Genomic DNA, 20,483 nt, shown 5'->3' with positions numbered 1-20,483 from the left:
GTGTTATGGTTAATTTTGACAACTGCCTCCTGTGTGCCTGTTGTTGAACAAAGGTAATGTTTCTTCAGCCCCATATGGCCTGCAAAAGACTCGTGTGGAAGAGGCTCAGTTAGGGTGATGGTTCTGTTGTGCTCTCAGACCCCTTCTGGGGAGTGCTTTAACTGCAGCTTCTGTTTAATTTTGTGGGGTTTTTTTTCATGGGCATTGACAGAACATTGCTATAAAAAGATGTGCAGCTCTATCTAGACTTGAGTGTATTATTTATCAACGTGGATAAAATACACAAAACTAAACCTGTACTAGGAAACACATTGTCTAATATTATCATTTCCTATTCTTCGTATTTTATTAGGACGTTCTCTATATTATTAGTCATCATATTCTTTAAAAACTGTATGATGTGCCAGTCTTTTTTCCAGATTTTAGCACACTCCTTTGTCTATGGACAAACTGGGGGAACTTCAAAGGGAAAAGATACAAAGGGAAAAAAATGCAAGAAAACATACTCTAGAAAAAAAGTGACCTACAGTGTCTGTACAATTAAGTTTGCACCTCAGCTTCTTGCCAGCCTAAATAATCTGTGATTGTCAGGTAGTTGCTGAGAAATTAATCCCTGCTTTGCCATCTTTTAACACAAAGGGACCATTACTGCCTAGATTCTGGGGACGCGGTTCCAGAAAAGTGCGGCATTTGCAGAGCTTCCACCTGTGCAGATCGTTTTCCCATGGGTGCTTTGCCCATGGATTTGCACCTAGGCAGTGTTTTTTCCACGGGACAAGAACTGAGCTGCTAAAAGGCAGGGCTGCTCAGAAGTGCCTGAACAGATAAGTGCACTTTGCTGCAGGTGATGGTGTGGTCCCCACTGAAGAGCCCACCCTGAAAACCCCATCCCGGTTTTATCCTGGCCCCCTTACACACTGGTGCTGTGTGCAGGAACCAAAGTCACTCCTCCAAGCCTCACCCCTGGGTTCCAACATGGAATTGTTTGTGCTTTTGGAAGACAGCTGCAGGTGAAACGTAGGGCTGTGTGTGGAGAAGAGATGGCTGACTCTGGGAGTCTTGCCTAGGTACCCTCAGAGAGGATTTGAGCTCTGCTGATGCCGGGGTGGGCAGGAGCTGGTAGCTTGGGTTTACTTCGCTGCTGCTGTGTAAAGAACAGACTGAACCCTTCATTTCTGTCTCCTATTCACAGCTAAGATCCCTCCCCTCCTCTTGCTGCTCACTCAGCAGAGAGATGCGAGGAGGAAAGGATGCTGCTAAGCTGCACTTTGCTCCAGTACTTGGCACATCCTTTGCAGTATCGGCTGTTTTCTGAGCAGAGATGCTGCCTGCCTGCTAACCGATGCAGCCATTCCCTACTGCTCCCTTTGAAAGAACATGGAATCGTAACCCAGAGAGTGAGTGATGCGGCTGCTGCACAGAGACTGACTGTGAGGAAGAAAATTGGAGAGACTGGAATATGTGCCTGCCACAGCAGCACTGCAGTGGTAAAGCCCCTGACTGAATATATGCAGGTTACTGTTCTTTAGGCATTGCTACAGAGAACTCAGGAGTCGGATGAAATGCATCAGCCTCCTTCTTCACTGCTTCTCTATTGTCATCATGCATTAATTCCTGGGAGTTATTTTCCTTCCTGTGGCTGACTGCCTGCATCTCTTCTCATACTGCAGGAGAAACAGTGAGGGAGAGAGCACAGCACAGTGTCCTGTCCCACAAGAAGGCTTCTGCATGATGTGCCAGTGCAGTCAGGGGCTGCTACAGTGGTGCATAGAACCTCTGGAACAGCTGGACTTGGGATTATTAATGGTTTATAAAGGTGTCCTAGACTGCATCTAGCAACTACCTGGAGACACTGGCTGTCCTTTGGGGCTTACTGACTGCTTTCAATTTTCCTCTCATTACTGCTTTCACACTCATCTGGGTCGACAGCATTTGAGTGAGTGGAACGTACTTCCTTGGCCAGGAATCGGAGGGTGCTGCACAGAAAGTGCAGGTGTGAGCTCTGGAGGGGACTGCAGTCTGACCAGCCATGGCTCAAGCAGCTAAGCAGCTGAAGAAAATCAAAGATATTGAGGCTCAGGCTTTGCAGGAGCAGAAGGAGAAGGAAGAATCCAATCGCAAGCGCAGGAACCGTTCTCGGGACCGGAAGAAAAAGGTCAGTGGAATTGGGGCGAGCAGCCCTATATCCAGGTGCCTGTGGTTGTGACAGAGAGTGCTGCTGTGTTTGGGGGGATTGGAGGGAGAAGAGAGAATGACAGAGGGCAGCCTGGTCCCTATACAAGCCTGTGTGCAGTCAGCACAAGAAACAGTCAAACAGAGGACAACTTTTGGGACCAAAAATCTGCTGTTTACCCTGACAGCTTGCGGAGAGCAGGGGGAGGGAGGGAGCACAGATAGAAAAAAGCCTAATGAAGGGGAAAGGGAAGTGAGGGGTTTATCAAGGCAGCTTAATAGACTCACTCAGCCCAGTAACAGATTTGATCTCTAAGATAAAATTGCTGGTTTCAGGCTTCCTTCAGTTTCCCACAATCACTTTTTGTGTTCAGAGCTTAGGGACAAGAGACCCCCACCCCTTTCTCTAGTGAAGGACTAGTTTTGATGTCCGCTCATCCCTTGCTTAATCTGCACCAGAATACTGAAACCAGGGCATAGAAGGAGCATGTTTGTGAAGAGGTCTGTGGGTTCTGCTGCTCCTGGGGGCAGGCTATATTTGAGCAGGGTACGTGGGTCATCCTTCCCTGCTGGCAGCAGGTGAGGGGGATCAGGGGCAATGAAGATGTGTGTGTCCCTTCTGCTGACAGCAGCAAGCTAGTGCCTGAGGTCTGTCAGCAGTTTTGAGCTATAGCTCCTCTCTGGAAAGTCACTGCCAGTTTTTTCTTGCTGCCAGCTTCCTGCACGAGTGGGCATGTTGCTAAGATAGCTTTGCTGCCCCTTGAAGACCTCTTGAATCCGAATGTTCTTCTCACAGCAGGGTCTGAGGATATATGTGCTATGCACCAGTGCAGAAAGGCAGTGAGGAGAGAGGTGAAACCAAGGATAATCAAGGATATATCTAAAAGCAGGTTATGACACAGGAATTCTTAGGTGGGCTTCTCCTCTGCCTTTACTCAGAGTTGGAGACTTCCATGTGCCCCTGTGAGCAGGAGCCTCACAGCAGAGCTCTGCTGTTGTAACATCTCGGCAGCTGGGCCCTGAGAATACTGAGGAGAGTCTTGTTTTTCTTAAAGCTGGGCCAGGACAGCCTGGGGAGGCCTGTCCACAGAGAGCAGCTTATCAGGGGCAGATCAGTAGACACATCAGAACAGATGTAAGGTCTGCAGGCAGCAGCTGGGGAGTTGAATGTGGGGGTCATTCAGCTGCCACGCTGTTGTGTCAGATGCCTCCTTCTCCAGTGATAATAATTGCTTAGTGCCTGCAGGTCCATAGCTGTTCCCTGCAGGCCCTCCTATACTGGAAGCTGATGGAGCAGCTTGCCTCTCACACTGCCAGAGGGCTTTAAAGGGGATCTGATGTGAAGAGCCACCAAATCAGGATATTTTTCTCCTGGGCCAGCCGTCTCTTGTTAGCCCCTGTCCCAAAACCTCAGTGACTCTAGTGATATTGTTTTTCCTGTGCAAGTCTCCTTGGGGCCAAGCGGAGGCCTACCAGGATGTATTGCAATCTTTCATTCTGTTTTGCTGCAGAAGCTGTGGGGATTTGATTTGGGTTAGGTCAGTGTCTGTTAGTGCCCTGTGAGCCTGCACGGGACTCATGTCGTGTCCATGCCAAAGGCCCTTGCACTGACTGTTGGAACGTACTGACACCACTGTGGTGTCACTGGCTCCTTCTGTTCCTCTGCCAGTGCCTGCTGGCTGTATCTTGCTGTGTACACAGACACAGGCTCTTTGGGGCAGAGGCTGTTCATTCACCTGATGTTTGTACTGTGCAGGGTATCAGTGTCTTTTATCTAGTTGAGCCCACCAAGACTGGCTGCAATGAAAGTTAGTAGAGGCATGACCTACTATCCTGGGAAGTCTTAGCATGACACAAAGCAGTGAAGATGGCCTGAGGGAAGGAGATGATGGCCTCAGAAGAAATATCTTCTCATTTCATTCCATGTGAGCTGCTGTTACGAGCTGTTGTGTCTTCAGTTTAGCATTTCCTGAAATTTTTGTGTGATTTTATGTGTCCCATAAACTGCATGGTTGTATCCTGCAAGAACCTTGTATTCTGTGATATGTTGAGGCATTGAGTTCTGTTATTTACTGCTGTGTTGCCCAAAAACCTTTTCCTTGGACCATGTTTGTATTTGTTGCTTTCCAGTTTCCATAGCAATTTCTTGGGTTTTGTATTAAGTGCATGTAATGATAACCTGATTGACCTTGTACCGTCAATTTTTGTGTTCTCTACCTCTTGTTTGTCTCTTGGCACAAGGACAGTTCAGATGTATAACCTTGTCGGTCCTCCAGTATTCCCTGCACCCAACCTTTGTAACTCAAGATGATGACGGTTGAGCTTTCATTTGACAGGGGCTGCATCAAGGATTTGAGGAACAGTACCTTGTCACTCATCCATGCTCCCTGTCCAGCCCAGGCATACTTCTGCTTTGGGCAGAGCTGCCACATGAAACAGCCAGGCATGTCCTGAAGTGTTCCTGCTGTGTGTACTCTGCAGAGTGACTGGAGGTTGTCTCAGTCTTAGGATGACCCCAGAGAGCAAGTGTTCAATAGTCCCGTGTGTTCCCACATTTAGTCAAGTGCTGAACTGTGAGGACTTACCAGGGCTGTGGCATGATGTGTTTGTGATTTCTGATGATGCCCTGCAGACAGAAAGGTGTGACAGAGAGCAAATGTGAGCAAAAGAGAGTGTGAATTAAGAGAAGTTCACTGCTATTAGAGAATGTGCCAAGCATCATCTGGGTTGGCTTCTTGCTGTTCCTGCTGCAGGATCCTAGCTTCAAATCTCTGTACATTTTCCTTAGGTGAGAAGTTTATAGAGGACCAGATCTGTACTGGCATTGCTGCAGGGCTGCATGTGGACTTTCTCATGTGGCCATCTGCACTGACAGGGAAGTTGGTGTTTGACAGGAACAATATCTGTGCTTTGGATATGTATATTTTTTGTGGTTTTGAGAGGCAGTCATAGTCAAGAACACTTCCTTCCTTTCTCTGCAGATGTGGTAAGGCTACCTCGGCAGGAAGCCCTCACTGGGAAGTCATGCAGAGCACTTCAAAGACACAGTCCTGTCTTTGCCAGGGTCAATGGGCAGCAGCAAAACATGTTGAAAAAGTGGAAAAGTGATGTTCTGATGTTGTTTATGAGGCAGCTCTGTAGCTTGTTATGTGAACACAGTTATTGAGTCTTTTTTGAGTTGCATGTGACCTATTGTAGTTATGTATTAAAGATAGAAAATGGAACAAATCCCTTGCCAGGAATTCTGGAAGCATTGGCAGAGCTCACCAAATGGGTTGTTAGAAAGGTCCCAAACTGTCCAACCCCCAAACTTGGGCCCAGAGCACTTGGCTTGCCCTTTCTCTCAAACATGCAACTAGAAGCAACTTGCGGCCGCACCAGATGCCCCCACAGTTGATGGCTGGTGGCATTGTAACCTGACATGTTTTGACTGAGACTAATACATAAAAGTTAGTACTTCTATGAACATACTTCTTCCTATTGAAGTGTACTTTTTTTGGTACTAAATTCAGCCAAATATTTAGTCAAGCATAAACAGGGGCAGACACCTTCATACAAAGATGCAGATTCCAGCTGTGCTTCTCAATGGACATACAGGATTCATGGAGCAGGAGGCTGAAACCTCTAAAATGGCTATGACAAGAGTGCTATGCAGCAAATAGCAAGAGGACTTCAGAAACTGCACCAGTGCCAGTAATCTCCAAAGAACTTGTCAAATACACATGTGAGACCATACTCAGTCTGTGTGCAGCATAACTCGGGCTACAGTATTAATAACAATATAATCAAAAGCTTGAAGGGAAATGCTTGTGACGATTCCTATCAGTGTTGAAATTAATGGTATGAAAGATGAGATACATCCTCTCAGTACATTCAGAGCAAACTTTGCTTGGGCATCTAAAGAACAAATGAACAAGGCTGCCTGAATTTACCACTTCTTTTTAAACTTCTTTTTTTTCTAGTTTTTTTTTTTGTTTTCTGGCGTAGGGTGGGGGTCACAGGGAAGGTACAATGAGGAGCAAACCTCTTTTTGTGTTTCTGTCTCCTTTCTTTGTCTCGCAAATGTTCAAGGATAAGACAGTCTCTTGTTATGGATTTGTAGGGCATCTCCCACAGTGCATTCTTGAATAGTGATTCCTAATAAGAAACTCCCTGCAAAAAACTCTTTGGCTTTTCTCTAGTTGATAGTTTTCTGAAAACAGCACACAGACCAGCCCGAGGGCTCATGGATCTTCACATTACAGTCTGGCACCCATCCTTAGTGCCGTATTGCTTCTGCATGCTGCAGCAGGAAATGTTGTAGTGCTCAAGATTACACACTGAAATATGTCCTGCCAGAAGAGGTTGTGAGGGTGCTTTGGAGAAGGGAGACAAGATATTTGAGAGTGGGTTTGAATTTTGTAGGAAAGCAGGAGCAAGGTGTTTCCATTTGGCAGGAGCTCTTCCATTTGGCAGAGAGAGAGCTCTTCCTCCAGCTGGAGTGAAATGGTGGGAAAGTGCTAAGGGAGGACAGAGGATCAAGTGATCCCCTTCCAATATTTAGTTATGGATAAGGGATAAATGTGGGTAATTAAATGGCTGATAGCTGTCAGAAGAAACTCCAAGCTGAGGTGTATGAGGTGACTGGGGAGAGGCAGCACTGAGATAATTGCAGCGATGTCGAGGATGCCAATGAGAATGCTTTTACATGGATTAATTTTTTCATCCTTTGGGAGCTAGGGAAATGTGGTAACTAGAACAAGTCAGGAAGAGTTTGGACCAACAACCACAAACTCAATCAGACAGAGGAGCAATTACAGATGATTCCTTAGAAGGACAGTTAAACAGCCATATAGGGTGACCACGCTTGTGCTTGTTGTGTGACAAGCAAAAGAGGTCACTCAATGACTATTCACTGATAGGGTGTATCGGGGTGGTCTGAGCTTAGGATTCTGAGACAGAAAATCAAGACACTTCTGTCAGAATTATGCAATAAGCACATGAGAAACTGGGGTGAGAAATCGCTGCTGGAATGCTGCCAAGGAGCAGCCACTGGGTCTGTTCTCTCTGCTTGCCTGCATCCTTTCAAATGGCTGTTTCTTTGCAGCAGCCCTCAGCTTGCCCTGGGTTTAAAGAGGATGCAGTGAAAAGAATGATGGACAGAAGGAGGGCAAAGGATTTCAGCAGACCCAGCTGCAGAAGGCTCAGAACATCCCCACGATAACTGGACTCCTGAGCTCCATTGTGTCCTGCTCCCATGGATATCTGGCCACTGTACCATTGCTGGATTAGCCTACTGAGATTCTTGCATTCAGTGGCAGTATATCCTGCCAGAGATGTGACATGGCTGGCTGTCAGCTGCCTGAGTCTTCGCTAGCTGCTGGGAGGTGTGCTGGTATCTTACCTGCGAGGTGGAGCTCAGCAGCAAGAGAAAGGACCGTGCCACCTGCAGAGTCTAAGAGCACAAGAGCTGCTTTATCTCCTTGCCCCATGATGGGGTGGGGTGAACAGGAGCAGAATATGGGCATCTGGATGTGAGGGATGTTGGGTAGGAGCAGGATCCACTGCTGCAGGGATTCGCTGGTGGGAGAAAGCACTTGGGGGATGTTGGTGCTATTTTGCACTGCTGCTCTGCAGGCTCTTAAATTATTCAGCTAATAACAGCATCTGTATGTGCTTGGTGAGCCCACTGTGCTGAAATGAGGTGAGCAGTATCTGAAGCCTTGTAGCATTCAGAAAGCTATTTCAGGAGCAAGTTGTCTCAAGCTGTGTCCTATCCTCTGTGCCTGGCACCTTGGCCAGGATGTCTGCCCCAGGAGGGCATGGGCTGAATGCAGAGGTGAACCAGCCTGGAGCAAATGCTTGCAGGAGGGTGAGCACAAAGGAGAGTTCCTTCATAAAAGTCCTGCATGTGACAGCCTGGTGTGCTTAGCCTATCCACCATAGGAAGCCGCCTGCACTGTGGTGAAGCTCAGGTACATCAAGCTAGATCTGAGCTCAAAGGAAAGCAGATTTACAGAGTGCTAAAATTAGAAGTTTAGTTTGAATTATGCTAATTTGTTTTAATTGTCTAAGTGTGTCAAGGTTCTTCAGAAATGTAACCTCTCTGTGGTGGTCTGGAAAGGTGCAGCATCACCGGTGGTATGATGGAAGAACAGATCAAGGATGTTAGAGATTTCTGGGTTCCCTGGCCTACTTACATCTTGCTTGCAGTCCTCACCTCCAGCTCTAAAGATGGCACGAGGGTAGGTTCTGAAAGTTTTAGCTCTGGATTGAACAGACCAGCCTTGGGCAGCTTCCTAGGTGGGAGGAAGTTCCTGACATCTTCTCTTTCTAGGGGCACTTCTCAGCATGACAGAACCATCTGAAAATTCACATTTTCTTTCACAGATGATTATGTCATGTTTTGAGCCTCAACTCTGCAAGCAGCAGCAAAAATTCAAGCTCCCTTCCTATTTGCAAACCAGATTTTGCTGACTGGGTGAAACTTTAAGCCAGAGCCATACATCTCTGTGTATAGGCTGCAAGTGTAGGGGACTGTGTTAAATCTGTGGCTTCAAAATGTTGCATCCTCAGTGAAAAATCTGCAGCAGAGACAAAGCAGCAGGTATTCACTGAAGTGTCTTGAGAAGGAGAGAATGCAGTAGCAGGAGAGCATTTAGAAAACAGACGAGGTTTCTATATTTATAGAGAGGTGAGGAAGGAGAGAGTGTGTGCGTGCATGTTTGTGTGTGTGTGGCCAGGCCACCAGGAAGATTCCTGTTTAAGAGAAAAGGTACTCCAGCAGGATAGCAAGCAGAATTGAAGGCTGTGGTCTGTCACTGCACTGTGGTGATGAGACTTTGCAGGCTTTGTAGGGTGCATTAATGTGCCTATGTTGGAAGTTTTAAATGGGAAATGCAGAGAAGAGCACACTGAAACCCTTTGCAGAATAAAAACTATGTTTGATTCTTAACCAGTGTGATAGTCTCTGCAAAGGAATAATAAATATTATCACCTTCTTACAGTGTCATTTCTCAGCAAATTAAGGTGTCCAGATACTCTGCAGGAAATGAAGTGTATTGAGTCCATCATGATGCCATGCTTGGAATGAGGAGCATTGTATCTTTCCCAGGACTTACTGATTACAATGCCAAAGAATAAGATAAATACTATGAGAATGTGCTGTTTGGTGGGTGTGACAGACAGGTGTGGAGTGAGTGAAACACAGGTTCAGCTTTAACAATATACTTGCCTGTGTACCAGGTTCTTTATTCCATTGATCTGGAAACGGAGGGTGACGCCCTGAGAATCAGGCCTTTTGATTGTTTTTCACAAGTTCTAGCCACTTTCCCAGGAAAGAAACTATAAACATAGGTGTTTATACATTCCATTAAAGATATGCCTTTTGATGGACGTCTCTCATGGCCAGTGGGGTTGGGAAGGTGGTAACCTGACTATCCAATCCCTGTTCGTGGTCGAAAACTTATAAATACTGAAAGAACAAATAAACGAGTCTTCTTCTTTCACCACACCTTGAGCTGCGTCCGTGTGAATCATTTTGTGTCCAACAGTGACATCAGGGAAAGAGTAAAAGGTCTTTCTTTGGTCTGCCTGGAAATCAGTTGTACTTTGCTGATGACTGAAGTGTGAGCTTTTACTGTGTGCTATAACCATACACATACATCTTGTAGGTTCTCACACTGCTGTTTGAATCAATAATATTCTATTGTAAATGTTTTCCATGGATTTGATTATAGTAGTAAATATTGAGTCTTAAGTAAGATGCTAAACTTCAATAATCCAGTGTTCTTGACTTGTGAATCTCTGTGTGGAGTTTCTCTTATTTTAGAGTGATTTTTAATTTATTTCTCCTCTCCATTTCCCTTGTGGTGAATGAAAGTACTCAGACTGACAGTGGGAACAGGGAGTGGACTACAGAGAGGTGGTGGTGTGCTAGAGAGTTCTAAGAAAGGTAAATCTTACTGAATTGGCTTTTGATGTTAGAGTTGCCTTTACTGCAGTGGGAAGTGTTATAGCTCTTCCCATCTAATTCCCATTTAATGCTGAAAGAGAAGTTGCATCTGTGGGACACTGGCTTTGGCATGGGGGTTTCAGTGCTTAGGAGATGCTTGCATGGGATCAGTAGTTGTCCTGAAGGCTTTCATTTTCTATGCTTTATCATTCTTCAGCTCTTTTTCTGGCAGAATCATCCTAGCTCACAGTGACAGTAGATTTGGTCCAAGCAAGAATTGCTCAGTGGAGCATGGCATGGCAGCTCTCTTTACACGCAGCTTGGACGTGCCACTGCACTGATGCATAGCAATGTGCTCCTGTTAAAGAGCAGCACGATGGTCAACAGGCTGAACCCCTTTCTGTGAGGACTGGGAAAAAATGCTTCCTGTCAGTCTGCTGTCAAATGGCTGTGGAGCTGAGATTGCAGTAAGAGGAGCTTCAGTATCACAGGGCAAAAGTATAAAATATCTGTTGCCCATCAGTACTGTATCAGCAAAACTGCTTTTCAAAACTTGTGAACTTATCCCTGCCAGTGGTGAGATGTGCTTCTCAGACCTGCCAGGGAAGTCCTTCAAGGCCAGCAGCAGTTCAGTAAGGCATAGCAAAAACACCTTCCCTCCATTCAAAATGTGAGGCAGCAGCATTTTCTGTCTCCTGACAACATTTCACAGGGATCAGCAGCACTTGCCTACAGGGCCTCTCAGCACGTTGTGTGGCACCACCATCATTTCCAGCACAGTGTCAAAGAGGGACACTTATTCTGCCTTTCCTGTATATCCAGACACTGTGGGTAAATTGCAGATATTTGGGAAGAGGAGCTGACATCTTTCACTAATTCACTTTGCTTTAAAGTCATGCCTTAGAGCTAAGAAATCTGTGAAGACACTTGCAGCTGATTGAGAGGCTCTGCTCACAGCTGCAACTGTGATGCAACTTCCTCATGAAACTGGGAGATAAGGTTCGTCACTGAGAAAGGGCATTGCATATTAAGAGCTTTAGTCTCTTCCTCTGCAGAGGTAGTGTGGCTTTTGTCTGTTTTGTTAGGAATAAATGCAGCATTTTGCCTGGAAAAAGTGCACCGTAATAAGATATGAACCTGTAGTTTGTTCTTCACAGTAAAAACCTATTGTAAAACACTGAGGAGAAAAAATAAAAAAAAAATAAAAGAGAGATCAGAGGAGGAAGAGGCTTCAGAGTTTCCTTTACTGTTCTTTGGAGATTTCTGGGTAAAAAAATAGACACCACAAACGAAGCACATAACACAAATTTTGTCCTCTTTCTGGAGCTGCAGCTGCTGCAGTCAGCTCCACACCCTCAAGCTGTCTGCTGTTTACTGCCAAGCTTTGCCAGCAGGTTGCTGGGATAATATTAGGCTTTTTAAATGACAAAAAGTGCCTGGAAAATAGATATATATAATTTTTTCACTTATATTAAAAGAGGTATATGACATGCCAGTGATCTGACTGGGAGGTGCCAAGAAACAACAAAGAATCAAGGAATCTCTTTAAGTGCCCAACAATGAAAACAAGGATCTAATTTGGCTATGTTTTTAAAGACCAGCGTGAAGAAACTTGCACTCAAACATGTTTGGAGGACGTTATGCCCCTGAAGAGGCACTAAGGGTTGCAATAAAGTAGGAGGGCAGAGTAAAATGCTGGAGGCTTCCAGCAGCCCCATGTTCCAAACCATGGTCAGCAGGTAACACAGCAGAGCAGCTGTAATAGAACTGGTACTCTCACATACCTGCCACAGTGGGCATCCTAGCCAAAATGGTTTCTCAGCATCTGCCTGCTGGCAGGTAAAAATGGCTCGTCTTTTTGTTGAAAAGAAGTTGAAGAAGTCAAAACAGGAAAGAATAGGATTTCTTTACTGTTTAATTCCATTCACAGACAAGCACAACCTTAGTAGTCCCTGTAAAGCAGATACTTAGGTTCCCTCAAGAAGTCAGAAGGAGGAAATTTAAAGTTTTACGTTGAGCTGCTTTTGTGAGCCGTATATCCAGCATCCTCTATAGTTGCTGTCAAAGATGCTATGGTATTTTTCACAGTAAAGTGTTTGTGTGCATGGATTGGCTCTTCTGTTCAGCAAAAAATCTTTCTTAGGAAATTGCATTCTGTTTCTTTTGAGCCACTTCTTTCCCCAGCTCCTAGAGCTCTCTGTAGCATTTCTGTGTTATGCTGAAGGCTGCCTACTCTAACTCTGCATATGGGATCACTAGTTTAGCAAGAGGGGAAAAGAATACAAGGAAACTTTGCAGCCATGGAGTAGGCTGAATCTCAAAATTGAAGTGTGGGAATGACAGAGTCCAGGACACATGCTCTCTGTGTAGGAGAGAGACTACTTTCTGAAGTAGGAAACTACTTCAGGTTTCTGTGTTTCATATTGTAAAGAAAATTCTGCCAGGAGTCTGGCATAAAAATCCCTCAGATGTTTCAAATCTTTCTCTCTGCCTCTACACTTCAGAGCTTCTTGGCTTGTACTGAGCCGCCATGACCTGGCAGCTCAGTAAGACAGGGTCAGTGTCAAGCATTTCCTGGCACCAACAGCACCGGTGTTTTGCAAATCCTCAGGGAATCATAGTTCTAAATGCTACAAGTGTGTTAATTTTGTAAGGTAAGCTATTGTGCAGTCATAGGCTCAGAGGTGTCCTTACCATGTAGAGGACCTCTGTGCACTGCTGGAGAAGGGGTCAGACCACCAGCTCCTTCTGTGGTTGGCACAACTTGGGTGTGGTGTGGAATTACTTCCTCCTCTCTGCTGGGATGCAATGGAAGATGGGTACGACATTGTGCTGCATCTTACTTGGCTCTGCTGGCTTTTCCAGCAGTTTATCCCTTCCTGGATTGCCTATTAATGGCTCTGGGGCCAGCACTCTCATGGTGCTCAGCTCCCACCACTGATAAGAGTACCAACATCCTGTTTTTTATCATTGGGGGGAAGGAGGATTTTTTTATTAATAACCCAAATTACCCTGTGAAACAGCACTTGTCTGATGTTAAATATTAAACTCCCTTAAATGGGTAAGCTGGGGCACAGAAGCAGAAGCGTGCTGGTAGGGACAGGCTGTGGCAGAAGATGAAGTGGTGCTGGACAGCATTAATACTTTCTCCCTGGCGGGCCTTCCATCTCCAGGGCAGTCAGGTGCTCTTCCACACAGCTCCCCAGCTTCCAAACTGTCACGGTACAGCTAGTCTGAAGCTGGACAGATAAATATTGCCATAAACAGAAACCGACCGCATGTAACACCAAATGGCATTTTTCACACTTTAAGCATTTTGCATGCTTTGAGCAGATCTGAACATCAAAGGCTGGTGGATCCTGGCTCTGGCGTTACCATGGCAACAGCAGCTGAGAGGATTTGGATGTTTCTGGGATGGGATTTTGCTGCTGGGTGTGTTGGGCAGAGTGAGGCTGCTCTTCTCACATCAGTGCCATTGTGGGCATCATGCTGTGTGAGGGGATGGTCTGCCCCAGCCCAGGAGTACTGTGGTGCAGACCTCTGTGTCTGAACTGCTCACCTCAGCTCCCTCCAGTCTGGGAGGAAAGGAGGGAGTCCTTCCCATGCTGTGCCACATGTGGAAGTAGGTCAGCTGAATTATACCCTTAGATACGCTTCTTCCTCTCCGCCGGCTCTCAAGGGAGCTGAGCACTGAGCCCTGCTTCAGGCATTGACTCTGAAGGAGCCCAAAGCTGCTTCAGTGAGACTACGCTTGGGATGTTAGCTTCAGGTGCCTCTTCTACCCCTCTGCAGCTCCAGAGATGTTGGATACAGTGGATTTTCAGGAGTGAACATAAAGCTGAGCTTTAAACGCTGTGAAAATACGATATTGGTCTGTTTGGGTAGTGTGCTACAGCCCCACAGTCAAGGGGCTGCTGTTGGTCCTCATTGTGAGCCTGTCAAGCTGTGTGTCCTGGGCAAAATTGTCCATCCTCCTCCTTGGGTGATGTAAAATGGCCCCTGGAAATTCATTGCTGTTCTGTGAACATTACTCATTTGGGTGACTCTAGCATCTCTGGGCAAAATCTGCTGAGGGGACAGGCACATGTGTGACTTACTCAGACATGCACATAGCAGATGTCCTTTGGGGGTTGGGAAGAGCGAGGGGGTGGTGTGTGTGTGAGCAGATAGGCACTTGAGACAGATGGATAGTTTGATGAAGGAAAGCAGGTAATTCTGAGCACCCTGCCCATTCCTTGTGCTGTCACAGCAATAGACAGTCCTCAGACTTGTGATCTCAGTGCTGTTGGCCATTGCATACTAAAGGAGAAAATATTTTGTCAAACTGCCTGAACATGACAGAGCAAGGTCATTTGGGTGCAGGCAGGTGTGGTATTTAGGTACAGTGCAGACCTCAGAGACTGATTGGCTGAGAACAAAGGTATACTGAAAGTGTGGGGCAAAATCTGAGTTCTTGCTCTCTGGCTTGATGCTCAGGAGCAGAGCAGATTTATTTCCAAGAGGAGCAGAGTGCAGCCTGCCAGGTGGGGACTATGCATTCATCTTTTCTCACAGGAGGTCAGTCGCTGCTGCCTCCAGGCATGTGCTGCAGCCAAGAGATGGCAATCTCTTGGTCTTGAGGTTCCCAAATAGGCATAACATTTAGGCGTCTCTCAGTTATCTGTAGATTTGCAGTTACAGCAGGACCAGTGGATCCAACAGGATCAATAGCTAGGGTGGATTAACTGTAGCCTGAGAAGAGTCTTGTTACATCTTTCAGTTTGGTGCCTGTCTGAATGAAAGCTGAAATCTGCACCATGAGCAGTAATTAAGAAGTGATTTGCCCTTGGCCCATATTGTGGGCATAATGCCAAATTCTGACTTCCCAGAGCTGGGAATTTTCAGATTCAGGCTGAGTTATGTGATGCTTTTTGCTCTCAGAACTGCCTAGTCTCTAAGAGGGGTCAAAGAGTGAGTGCTAATCCAGTGGGTGAGATGTGTTCTGGTCCACTGGATAATAGAGCTGGATGAAGAGGTTGCTGAACATTTTTATCTGTGCAGATATCTTCTTTTCAGCCAGGATAGCACAGTACTAAGCTATAGCATAAACAATGGGACATGAATACTCCTTTCCTTTGGAAGCTTTGCAACTCTTTCATGTCTTCACTCTGAGAATCTGACTTTCTGAGTTTTTATGGTTGAATAAGTATAAATAAGATAAATCAGTGTAATGACATTTTCAGTTGTGTTGCCTGGTTTGTTCAAATGATGAGCAAAAAGAGCACTTGATAAGTTGTGGTAAGACGCCAGAGAGGCACATGCTATGAAGCTGTCTGTCTGCTCAGTATGTGTGCAGGGAGGGGAAAAAGGCTGCTGAAACGTCTTGGTTTGGGATTTAGACTGTTTCCTCTCCAAGAACTAAATTGTAGTTGTGCTGATAAAAGGCAGCTATCTCTTGGAGTAAGAGAGCAGTCTGCTTCACCTCTAAAGTCATGCCTTTGGAGGCAACAGTGCACAGTTCAAGAAACACAATTGTAAGAGCTGTTCAATTTGTATTTCTGAATTTTCTTCAGGAATCTCACAGATCAAATAGTTCTGAACTGATAAATGACCACAAAATGGTTTCTTAGATCAGGGCAATGACAGGAAGAGATTTCTTATTTCTAATAGCTGCTGAGCTTTGCAAACCCAGTCCATTGGATTTCTTTTCATTTGTTCTGTGCTTCTGCATGCCAGTTTTTAGACTGATTTGGAGAGAAGTACCTGTAAATTGGCTTCCCTGTCATCCCCCCAACAACAAAGGAGATGGAGAGGCAGCTAGAGAGCAAGGGCTAGAATCTTTGTATACAGCAAATCTTTGTCCCACTCCCACCACACCACATTGCACAGCTCCTCCTCGGATGGAAAGGTGAAGAGCAGCTGTCAGCGTGTACCCCTCACATGCTTCCTCTGTTGCTCATGGCTGGTGATTCCAGCACTTCAGAAGCTGAGGACCAGCAGCACCTATGGACTTCCTGTTAAGCCACAAATTTCCATGCCAGAAGCCACAAACACCACAAGAAAGCAAAGCCTCAGCTGTGTGATGTTCTGAGGGCTGCCTGCTCTGAGCTGCAGCATCTCTCTCAGCTCTGCAAAGCTTCATTACCTACTTATTTATGCCTGCATCACTGCTGCTCTCTCCCAACAGGGAGAAGTGGCCTGACAGTGCCACTGTTTTTCTGTGTACCTGCTGTTATCCATGGCTGGGCAGCAGTAGTGGAATTGCTAAACATTTAAATTATTAAGCTTCTGCTGTTGACTCAGCTTTAAAACTACATTGACATTTCCTGAGATAATAGCTTGCTGACTGGGACCTGGGAGCCCAGCTGGTCCTGGGAGCCTCAGCAGGTGACAGGAACACAGGGAGTGTTTTCCTCTGTAAGGAGAAAAGGGACATGCTGGAGTAAGGTGAACCCATGTGTATCCATGTCCTTGTACCAGGGGGGTACTGCAAGTGCTCAGAGGGAAGCAGCTCCCTTCAGTGGCTGCAGCTCTGGACTCATCCTGGCATCATTTCTCAAGTGGCTGAGCTCAGGAGGGGCTGTGCTTCTTTCCCTGAGCAAAGGCACCTACGGCTTCCTAAAAATATTAAAGCTCATTTTTATGTTATTTATTCTTCTCCAAGGTGATGTGTTTAAGATTCTCTGCTGCACACATTGCACTCCTCATTCCCTTAAATGAAAGGAAGAACAGCTGAGGACAGACTGGCAGCAGCTAGCAAGTGCCTGGTTCTGGGCAGTCACTTCTCTGGTTACATCACGCATACCAAAACGAGGAAGGAGCCTTGCATTCCTTCACAGCTACATTATCACTCGGCTCAAGAGTTTCTCCAAAGGTCAGAGGCAGAACTTCCTATCTTGGGGGAAAAAAAAAAAAAAAAAAGGCTCTTTCTACAGACCTCTGCCTTCTAAATCTCTGACAGAGCTTCTCTTCACCCCTGACTCTGTCTGCAGTTGCTGCTGGAATTCAACTTCTTCTCTCAGGTGTGAACCTGGAATGCAATGGCACTGAGGCACCAGGGATGCTGAGCCTGGTCCCAGGAGCTGTCTCAGGACTGCAGAGGGAGAAATTAGTTTTCATGTGGGTATGATAAGTATTACAGCATCCAGGGAACAGCACTTAAGAGAATACTGTAATCCTGGCTTGCAAAAAAATCCCAAAAGCCCACAGGGGTGCCCAGAGGTTGTTATTTGGTATTATTCACTGTAATTCTTGGTCACTTCTTCTCATCATGAATTTGCTCTTTTTTAGACAATATTCCTGTTTTTTCTAGTGTAAATAATGTCCCTTTGCAGAGCTACAGCTTAACTGTATATTAGCTTTTGTGAGTATAACATGACACTGAGTCCACCTTCAGTTGTCTCTGGAGCCTTTATGTGACAATCATATGCTCAACTATCACTTAGGAGAGGATGCAGAATAAAATCTTGGGGAATGAGCACCCCAGACAATCTCAGTTCAGCATTTGGAAACAGGTAAGTGTTCAGGAGCTGCCTAAGACCTTATTTTTTTGAGGTGTTTTCATGAAAATGGAAAGAGCTTTTGGAATTAAAAGCTGATCATTTATTAGAGTTGTATTTGTATTTTTCAAGCTCTCACAGGCTGATTTCTCAAACATGGCTGTGCCCATAGTGCTGGCTTATCCAGAGCTGCCAAGATGTTCCTATTAGATATAACAGGCACGATAATGGTGATAAACTGCTAGTAAAGCAAGTCGTTTGAGGTCTGAGTTTTCAGCACTGATACATGCAACTCACCTGTCTACAGTTAGGGGGAACTTTTGGAGATGCCTCAGGTGAAGTGGTAATGAGTGAATGAGACCTATTAGAAGCACCAATGGGAAGTGTTCAGGAAATTACAATTAACAAGGGACTGCAATTAATGGAGCAAAGAGACCAGTTTTCTTATAGATGGAGCCTGCACCAGCTTCACAAACAGCCTGGGAAAGAAATGTTTTTTAGTGTGTTACATACTCAAGGCAAAGTGCTCTTTTCTCTCCCATCTTCAGGGAAGGGAGAACACAGACAGGTACCTCCTGCCTCAGACGATCTCCTTCACTCGTGCTCCCAAAATCACCTTTACTTCTAGAGCTATGTGACTAATAGTAGTATTAATGCTATGAACTCCATACAGTTGCCTCAAGATCCATGGGTCTGCTGCAGCCTGTGATTTGCCAACCCATGTGGATGTCACAAACAGATGAGGATACCTCAGTGACCTGAGCTCTGAGCAGCAGGGAAGTTGCTGAGGGCTGTTTGCAGGCAAAACTCCTGGTCTTAGTGGGGAAGCAGAGATTTTGTGGCTTGGCCAAACTTGCCAGGAACATACCTAAAGGTAATGTTTCTCTGTCAGAGGATCTCTGACCTGCACTCATGTTGTATTTAGACACTTCTCTCGTTCCTCACTGTAGTAGAAAGGTTCTGCCTCAGTGGTGGGGACCTGGGGCAATTCCATCTTACTGTGTCTGCCGTAGCACCATGTGGTCACCGTTCCAGACTCCACAGTCACCACAGCTGCTTCCTACCCTGCACACAACCATAGGCCTTCCTTCCCTGCACCTTGCTGTGCCTGTGGGCAAAGGGTGTGTATAAGAGAGACCTGTGCCAGAGGCAAAGGTGAGCCCCGTGCTCCCTCTGACATTGTACAGGGCTTACCTGTCCCCTCTCCATCCTTGTGGAACGTATGAGGCATCACTGGATTGCCAGAAATATGTAGGACTGAGCCAGTCTGAGACTGGCTAAAAGGTTTGCTGCCCCAGGGATTGTCCCATGCTTGAGATTCCCTGTTCTGGGTTTGTGAAAGTCACCACTGCCAGAGGTTGCACAAAGCAAAGCCAAACTGAATGTCAAAATGAGGGGGGGTGGTGGGTGGTGAGGGGGGTAATCTCATGGGCACTGTAACGCTGCTTTCCCTGAGGGGTGCTAGGAGGTAAGCCCAGTTGGACTGTAGGGCACAGGTCAGGGCTTTGTCAAGTGTATACATTCTCCTCGTGGATGCAGGATCTGGAGGAAGTTTGTATTTTGCTGAGGAAAAAACTTTGAATCAGTTCATGAGATCTTGCTGTTAATGGCCTGTGTCAGGGTGTGGACTTGTGTTTGCATTCATGACATGCAGCTATGGAGCTGGGGGGAGTGGAAGCAGGATCTGAGGCACTGATAGACACTGACTCTGTAAGTTCAGAGCAGCAGCACTTTTTAGAGCAAATGTATGGTGCCAGCCAGCCATCAGTTGCAGTGCCCATCCTTTTGGCAACAAACATTTGAGCTCTACCTGAACTGAAGGTGGAGTATGTTCTATTTCAAATATCAGAAGGAATCTAGACCGTCAGTGAAGTACTGAATGACTCTGGACAAAGGGAAGGTGTTTTCCCTAGACTGAGGTAAGGACTCTGCTTTGCTCTAATGCTAAACTTGGTCTTTGTTCAGTATAAAAATACCAATTTCTATGTAATGCAAAGCATTTTGCCATCCTAACATGGTCTATTGATCTATTTTTCCTTCCTCTCAGTTCATATAAGCTTTTCTGGTGGTGGGCTGTGCTGTTTTATAGGAATTCCCTAGAGAGATACAGCTGGAAAAGCAGTTGTTTCTTTGTCAAAGCTGCAAATGTCACAAGTTGTATTTATCTGTATACTGCCCAAGCCTTTCCAGGTGTGATCACCTTATGGCTGTGCATTCACTGGTTTGGCCCCAGTGCCTGGCTGGAAGCACCTTGGCATTCTTGACCCTGTAACTGGCACAAAAGGCCAGGTGGGAGGTAGCTGGAAATAGAAACCAAGCTGTGTGACTCCCCTGCAGCACCCCAAATCCTTTGCCAAGATGGGACAGGCAAAGCACTAGCAGGAGGGATGACTGCTGCCAGCCAGGCAGTCATTGCTCCACAGGGTCACCCTCAGCTGGAGCACAAGGAAAGGGGGGGACGGGAGCGGTCTCCAGGAGGTCTGTTCCTTTGGACAATTGGTGTGACTCCCTTGCGTGTCTTTCAGAGAGGGCATGCACCAACCACTGTGGACCCCTTGCCTTCTTGCTGCAAGCAAGGATCTCCTGAAGGGATGCTGGAGCAGGAGTCTGCTGTGCAGGTAGAAGGGGGGAAGGGGCGCGTTCATTGTATTGTAGTGAGCTCTAGGCCCTACAAAGAGCCTGGAGCTGCTGTCACTAGACCTCATTTGCCACTTCAGTTCCATCTCGGTGTCCTCCATTTGGGATTGTGCCCAGCCAAGGTCTGCAGGGACCTGTGAAAAACCTGAGGTCTTCTGCTCACTGTCTCCAGCCCAGCCTGCTTTGTGTGGCACAGACCAAGAGACAGTGTGGTTCTGGCCACAGAGCTGTTTCATTTTGCTTTGAATTGCTGAAGTTTCATC

At 46.2% G+C, this 20,483-nt stretch overlaps 1 protein-coding gene across 7 annotated transcripts in view; it reads left to right on the top strand.

Annotated features, from left to right (window-relative positions):
* The first annotated feature begins 1,623 nt into the window (after positions 1 to 1,623).
* Positions 1,624 to 20,483, top strand: part of ANK1 (ankyrin 1) — a 55,355-nt gene continuing 36,495 nt past the window's right edge. For 3 of the 7 annotated variants that reach the window (XM_088068285.1, XM_088068280.1, XM_088068281.1), the window contains exon 1: positions 20,136 to 20,201. In XM_088068285.1, the coding sequence (XP_087924411.1) occupies positions 20,175 to 20,201 (27 nt within the window). In that variant the 5' untranslated portion in view covers positions 20,136 to 20,174. Of the gene's footprint in view, positions 2,156 to 19,349; positions 19,503 to 20,108; positions 20,202 to 20,483 lie in introns of those variants that run through there. The other 4 variants (XM_088068286.1, XM_088068284.1, XM_088068288.1 and 1 more) reach the window with 4 other exon arrangements.

Source organism: Pseudopodoces humilis, chromosome 30, assembly GCF_049639895.1.
Source record: "Pseudopodoces humilis isolate 2021_Gansu_Grassland_sample_001 chromosome 30, ASM4963989v1, whole genome shotgun sequence".
Classification (NCBI taxonomy): Eukaryota; Metazoa; Chordata; class Aves; order Passeriformes; family Paridae; genus Pseudopodoces; species Pseudopodoces humilis.
Note: the sequence above shows the minus strand (reverse complement) of the source record. Positions and strands in the feature narration are given on the sequence as shown.